This window comes from Diabrotica undecimpunctata, chromosome 3 (assembly GCF_040954645.1).
Source record: "Diabrotica undecimpunctata isolate CICGRU chromosome 3, icDiaUnde3, whole genome shotgun sequence".
NCBI classification, from domain to species: Eukaryota; Metazoa; Arthropoda; class Insecta; order Coleoptera; family Chrysomelidae; genus Diabrotica; species Diabrotica undecimpunctata.
The window spans coordinates 5448702-5456622 of record NC_092805.1 but is presented as its reverse complement, the minus strand read 5'-3'; the positions used below and the strand labels follow the sequence as shown (position 1 = coordinate 5456622).

General features: G+C 35.9%; 1 protein-coding gene across 1 annotated transcript; it reads left to right on the top strand.

Moving 5' to 3' along the window:
* Positions 1 to 4491: 4491 nt before the first annotated feature.
* LOC140435442 (zinc finger MYM-type protein 6-like) lies at positions 4492 to 7060 on the top strand. Its single transcript, XM_072524175.1, has 3 exons — positions 4492 to 4698; positions 5018 to 5437; positions 7052 to 7060. Exons 1-3 carry the CDS (start codon positions 4492 to 4494, stop codon positions 7058 to 7060), a joined length of 636 nt encoding a protein of 211 aa, XP_072380276.1.
* The last annotated feature ends 861 nt before the right edge of the window (positions 7061 to 7921 follow it).

Sequence of the window (7921 nt, the reverse complement as noted above, 5' to 3'; positions counted from 1 at the left end):
AATCAATCTTTCCTGTGTAGTAGAAGCAACACTAAAATGGCTTCGATATGAACGCAATAGCGACATCTCATGATAAATCACGAAACGAAATCCGAATATTTCTAATTGTCAAAACCAAATTCAGATTTCTGCTTTAATCTGTGCCTTTAGCCTGAAGCGTGTTTTATCTTTTGGTAAAATAAATAACTTTGGCTTGGATGGAGAGAAGTTGGGGCTGGATTGACTGGTCTAGTTATTAACCGTGTTCTGTAGTTAAGTGTTTGTGATGGATGTGACCTTTCCATAATTTTATGTCGTCAGCATATATTCCATATTGTCTTCTTCTTGATGTGCCTATCCGTTACGAATGTTGGCGATCATCATGACAATCTTTATCTTATCTGCAGCAGCGCGAAAAAGCTGCACAGATGTTGTATTGAACCAGATTCTGAGGTTCTTTAACCAAGATGTTCTTCTTCTTCCTGGACCTCGTTTTCCAAATATTTTTCCTTGCAGGATGGCTTAAAGGAGAGTATATCTGGATTCATTTCGCATAATATGTCCGAAGAACTGTAACTTTCGAGATTTGATGGTGGTCAGTACTTCTCGATTCTTATTCATTCTTCTGAGGACCTCCTCATTTGTGACTCGGTCAGTCCACGGGATCTTAAGCTTTCTCCGATATAGCCACATCTCAAATGCTTCCAGTTTTCTGCACATATCTTCGTTCAAGGTCCACGATTCAACACCATAAAAAAGGACAGAGAAGACGTAGCATCGCAGCATTCTTACTTTTGTATCAAGAGAGAGGTTGTGACTCTTGAAAAAGACCCCCATCCGATTGAAGGTGGATCTAGCTTTTCTGACGCGTGCTCTAATCTCCTGGTTGTTGGTCCATTCTTCATTTATTATGGTGCCGAGGTAGTTGTAGTGCGTCATTCTTTCTACAGGGGATTGGTTGACGTAGAGTTGACCTTCTGTTATTCTTTTCTTGCTAATTATCATAAGCTTTATCTTCTTAACGTTTATATTGAGTCTATATTGTTGACTGTAATACGTGATTTTGTTCATAAATACTATGGTGTCATCTGCATATCTGATGTTGTTTAGCCGGCAACCATTTAGTAGAATACCTTTTTCAGTTTCGTGTAAAGCTTTGATAAATATTCTTTCAGAGTACAGATTGAAGATTAGAGGAGATAAAATACAGCCTTGCCTCACTCCACGCATGATTTTCACATAGTCAGTGTGTTCACCTTCAACTCTGAGATTTGCTGTCTGATTCCAGTAGAGAGAGAGACATTTCATATTGTACAGAATCATTTATGAAGGAACTTAAATCGTTTATTCTAAGAAGAAATAGTGTGCTGCTTAGGACAGACCCTTGTGGGATACCGTTGGTGTGTGATGTGAGGATGTTTTTCCGTTAGTAATTACTTTAAAGGATCGATCTGTGGAAAAGTTTTTTGTTGAACAATATATATTACCAGATAGTTTTTTCTGACATAGTTTGTTTAGTATCACAGAAACCGGTATAGAGTCAAAAGCGTTTTCGATTTCAAGGAAGATTGCAATTTTTTGCCCATGATTTGGTCTGAAGCCTGATTGAAATTGGTCGAGAATATTATTTGGTTCAAGGTACCAAAGTAATCTTTTACCAACCATTTTTTTCTAGAAGTTTACATAATCAGTTTACTCTGAAAAGCATTTGATACCATAAACGTAAGTGTTGCTATAGAGAAGTTAAAAAATCTTGGTTGTAGGGGTCAGTTCTCATTATGGCTGTCATCTTATTTACATTCTAGGAAGATCCTCGTTAAACTTTGTGACTCACGATCAGATTATGGTGATATTAATATTGGGGTTCCTCAGGGTTCAATATTGGGGCCATTAATATTCCTATGCTGTATTAATGATATGCCCAGATATGTCAGTTCAAATAACATATTTATGTATGCAGATGACACAACTATTGCTACATCTGCTTCAAGTGCCGAGGAATTAACTGTTCAACTGAATGTTATATCAGAAGATTTTACAGAGTGGTGTAAAAAAAATGCTTTGATTGTTAATGCCAAAAAAACAACAAGCATGCAATTCTACTATAGATCAAATTCAAGTTACCAGTTTTCTAAAAAAGTAAATGATAGCCTGGTTCATTCTACAACTTCAACCAAACTTTTAGGTTTGTATCTGGATAGTAACATGAGCTGGGAATCTCAAATTAATCATGTTTGCAAAAAAAAAATAGTAGTTATCACGCAATATTGCAATTAAAAAGTTTCCTTAAAAACGAACAGTTATTGAATGTTTATTATGCAATTGTTTATTCTCACTTGGCCCTCAATATAAATCTTTGGGGTAGTGTTGTGAATGCTACAAGAGTGTTTGTCTCTCAGAAAAGGATAATTCGATTAATTTTTAATTTACCATATAGGCATTCATGTCGACAATATTTTAAAAAATACAACATTTTAGCAGTACCTTCCATATATATTTTTAAATGTATACTTCTTTTCATTTAAACTCTGATTATCACCAGTACTCAACTAGGCAAAATGACTTCATCAGAGTACCAAAACATAATACAGCACGATTTGAAAAATCCCAGTATTATATGGGTATAAAACTTTTCAATAATCTTCCCAACAGTATTAAATCTGAAACGAATTTAAATAAATTTCGAGGTAAATTAAAATCTTTTCTATTGCAAAATTGTTTCTACAGTGTAAGTGAATATCTGGGTGATGTAAATAATTAATCCTATGTACTTTTTATCTTGTAATTTTGAAATTGTGATGTTTTATAAGTATTTTATATTTTTTATTCGACTTATCCTATATCATGTAAATGATCTTTCAGGATGAATAAATTATTGTTATTATTATTATTATGTACAAGTGAGAGAGATTGGCATGTATTAATTTAGCTTGTGTGAAGTTTGATCGCCTTTTTTGATAGGAATCGTTAGGGATTGTCTTCATAGTGATGGGAATTGTTGGGAAGGCCAAATGTTGTTGAACAGTTGGAGTAGATTTATTGTTTAAAAAAGCACTAAAGTGAATGAAATGTACTGAGTTAAGGAAAAATGAATTAATGATAAAATGAAAAATATAAAAATGACTGAGGACCACCTGGTAAATGTTAGAAAATAAAAATGATATTGTTTTGGCATGGACAATTAAATACTCTCATCGGAAAAGAAGCAAAAAAGTGATAATTAATATCGTAGGTGCCTTAATGGCGGTAATACAGAACGCTTCATTTGTTAGCGTCCCGTCGCAGTGGGTGGCAGCACTGCTTGCCGTCGCGCGCCTTTTGTTTTAACTCAGCCAAATCTACCTACACATACTAAACACCAATTTAATACTTTTTAAAAGTGATGACTAGAGAAAAATCTGACGGCCCATACGTTACCTCTGTCGTGAGATAGTTTTTTGTTTATGATTGATGTTCTCTGTCAATAAAGGATGGTGTTGGTTCTTGCTTGATTAGAGACAATTTTGCGAATATTTTATAGTAGATATACTAGATTATTATTTAATAAATCTTTTACCCTATAAAATAAGGTAATATTTCTATGACATATTTTTTTTAATTGCGTGGGAGATCAGGGCTATAGTGCGGTAGTTATTACAGTCAGTTGGTGAGCCATTCTTATAAATGGGTATGAAAGTGAGCTTACACCAATCATCTGGCCATTGTCCTGTGTTAGAGATTTCATTACACAGCTTGAACATTACTTCAATTCCTATGTCTCCCATTTCTTTAAGTGCTTCCGCCGTGATTCCGTCTTCTCCTTGAGATTTTTCAGTTTTTAATTTTTTTATTGCGGTTTCTATTTCCGATTTTAAAATATGTGGTTTCTTTTCGTCATTTATTGCTTCTGGATTCACGTCTCAATGGTCACTATGAAACAAAATTTTACAATATTGTTTCCATGTCGCTGATATGCCCTCTAGATTGGTGATGATCATTCCCAAGTTATCTTTAATTATCTGCGTTTGTGGTTTGAACTCTTTAGTTAAGTATTTTACTTTGGCAAATAGTTCTCTAGATCAGTGATTCCCAACCTGGGGGCGATCGCCCCCCGGGGGCGATTTGAGATATTCAGGGGGGCGATAGAACGAAGGGGGCCATATGGGGGGCGACAGAGAAAAGGGGGCGATAAGGGGGGCGTTTATCATCCGGAAAACGAGAAATGGGTAATTGAGAAAAATAAGAATAGAGAAAAAAATACAATACTTTCGATCGGATATCCATAGCATAATAAAAAGTAAATATATGTATACCAATGCAGGTAATAATAACACAAACATCTCGTCTAGTCACAGATCTTATCGAACACGAGGCGTCACAATATTAGAATCATTATTAGTCACAATGTTAGAATTTGGACAGAGACGTCGACGCGTGGCAATATAATTATTTATTGAGAATTGCGAGATAGTGTTTTTATTCTTTGCCTTCTCAATAAGTTGTAATTAATTACTCTTTTGTTTTGCTCTCAAAATGTCAGCACCTAAAAAAAAGTGCCGGCAGTACTCAACGGAGTATTTGAAATATGGATTCATTGAATTGCCAGGGAATAAGAATCTACCATTGTGTCTCATTTGTGCAAAATCTTTGTCAAACGAATCCATGAAGCCGCCTCGTCTTATGGATCACTTGAAGTGGATTCATTCAGATAAGTCAGACAGACCCGTCCAATATTTTGCGGTGAGTAAAAGTCTTTTGTTTGTAGGATGTATTTTTTCCATGTACAGTTACAATCATTGATTAGTTTACAGACTTACGTATCTAGGAGTCTATTTTTTAAATTTTTACCCCGTTTAAACGCACCTTTTACGTCAAAAGTATTGCAATGTAAAAATTAAAGTGTAAACTATTTAGTGATCGTAACTGTACCTAGGTATCAACATATTATAATTATTTTTACTTTCTATTACCAAAATTCATACTGAAAGAAAACCTTTTTTAAACTTTATTACCATTACTTATAATAATTAAAGTGAATGTGTATTTCTTTCGTTTACAGGAGCTCAAGGCAAAGTATGAAAGGCGAGTTACTGTTGGGTCATTGATTGCAAAGGCTACCAAGAAAAACGACAAGGGTTTACTTGCTTCTTACAAGGTATCATTCTTAATAGCAAAAAGTGGCAAGCCGCACACAATTGGAGAAGAACTCATCCTTCCAGCTGTCAACGAGATAGTTGATACTATGTTGGGACCCAGTCAGGCCAGCCAAGTAACAGATGCAGTTCCTCTCAGCAATAATACTGTCTCCAGAAGGATTGATGAAATGGGAGCGAATGTCGAAGATGTTCTCTGCAACAAATTGAAAAGCAGAGAGTTTACTGAGCAACTTGACGAGAGTACCCTGAGTGACAGCACAGCTTTGCTCCAATATGTCCGATTCATTGACGACAATGGAGAAATGGCCGAGGAAATGCTATTTGTTAGAAGTCTGATTACTGATACAAAAAGATCTTCCATATTTGAGGTCATTAAGAGATTTTTTGAGGAAAAAGAGATTCCCTTATTAAATATGATCGCCTGTGCTACTGACGGTGCAGCAGCAATGACAGGACGCCATTGGGGATTTATTGCACATCTGAAACAAGCAGTACCTGGAATTTTGTGTGTTCATTGCATCATTCACAGAGAGCATTTGGCTGTCAAGCATTTGAGTGGGAGGTTGCACGATTCTCTTCGACTTGTCATAGATGCGGTAAATCAAATTAAAGCAAAACCAAAGAATGATCGAATATTTCGTACACTTTGTGAAGAAAATGATGAGATATTTAATACATTGCTACTACATACGGAAGTCCGCCGGCTTTCTAAAGGCAATTGCTTAAGGCGGTTCTTCAGTCTCATGGATACTGTTATTGAATTTCTTAATAATACTGACCCAACAGTGAGTACAGAACTACAAGAGAAGCGAAATGACATCGCTTACTTATCAGATATTTTTCAAAAATTAAATGAAATGAACCTGCAACTACAGGGGAAGAACATAAATATGGCCAAAGCGAAGGGAGTAGTCGGAGCATTCATTGACAAACTATCTATTTTTGAAGAAAATATGCAGAGAAGAGAGAGAAGAAAATATGCAAGATCTGCAGTCCCGATTCCCAAGATTTGACTAGTCTGAAAGTGCCAACTTGGTTTATCAATCCTTTCAGCGTGGAAGTTTCAACGGTATGTTCTTCTCTTCAAGAAAACTTGATTGATTTGAGACATGATGTTGAAATTGAAAGTTTGTTTCGGGAGTGTGGGTACGAAAGATTTTGGCCGCGGATAAAAGAAGTGTATCCAATCTTGTGGAATGCAATGAAATTATTATTATTGGCATTCCCCACAACATATCTAGTGGAGAAAGGTTTTAGTTCTGTGTGTATATTGAAAAACAGACAAAGAAATGGGCTCGACATAATAGAAAGAGGGGATTTGAGGTTGTTATTAACCAACATTGAGCCAGACATAAAGAAATTATGTGAGGGACACCAGGCCCAAGGAAGCCATTAACAATTCTTTTACACACATATAACCATTTATCATTTTACGAAATGTAAAAATAAATAAATATGGATACTTACCTTTTGTATAGATTCATTATTTGTTTCAATTTAATTGGGTGGAGGGGGGGCGATTGTAGTATTCATAACTGGTGAAACCTGTCTAAGGGGGCGATCATGGGAAAAAGGTTGGGAACCACTGCTCTAGATTCTTAAGGATCGGCGTGTTCTTGTAGTTGTTTGCATATTTCTTTAATATGATTATTTTTGTCTCTTCAACTTGATGATTTTATGCGTCTGTTTACATTTGCTTTCTTGTTTTCAGTTTCTTTTGGATTTGAAGCATTGTTTCTAATTTTTCTTCGTTCTTTTACTAGGTTCAGTGTCATCAGTCATCCAGTGTTTTTCTTTCCTTGGGGTATCTTTGGGGTTTGTAATATTTATTGCGTCTATAATCCATGTCTTTGTATGTTCCCATGTTTGATTGGGATCGCCAGTGTGTGCCATGTTTGGTGTGTTACTATGTCTTAGTGTTTCTTTGTATTTTCTAGGCTCTTTAGGTATATATTTAATTGTTTTATTTGTTTCGGTTTTTGTACGAAATTTGATACGGAATTCGGATTGTAACAGTTTATGGTCTGTCCCGCAATCAGCCGCTGGTTTTGTCCTTACGTTGACTACTGAACTTTTCCATCGTTTACTGACAAGATTGTCATTGATTTTTATATCTTCCCCTCGGTGAAGTCCAAGTAGTTGATAGTCTTCGCGGATGATGCTTAAATATGGTGTTCATGATACTAAGTTCAGTGTCGATAACAAATTGTAATAGCCTTTCTCCTCTCTCATTTCGTTCACCTATTCCAAACCCACCAACTGTTCCTTTCAGCAGATCTTCTGTTGTTGTTTTGCCTATTTTTGCGTTCCAGTCACCTAATATTATGACTGGTTCTTTTTTGGGTATATTAGCGATGTTACTGTTTAATAACTGGTACATCTCTTCCACTTCTTCAGCTGTTCCATCGCATGTTGGCACATACACTTGTAGTACATGGATCTTTGTTGGCTGTCCATCAAGAGTAATTTTAATTAGGCGGTCATTTATTGCAAGGTATTCATATACACATTTTGCCAGGTTCTTCTGTACCAGTATTGCTACGCCTTTTTGACCGGTTTTATTAGATCCCGACATGAATATTTTATAGTAGTTGGATTCCCAGTGACCATAACCTTCTGAAACTCCACATATGTCTACTTTTTCTCTCATAAGCTCTCGTACTAAGATATGTAGTTTTCCTGCTTCTAACAAACCTTTAACGTTCCATGTGGCTATACGGTGTTTTGTACGTAGTTTTATTTTTGGGTTTTCAGTCACCAATTTAGCAGATGTAGCCTGGTTGCCCACATCCATCTGCCCGGTCGTC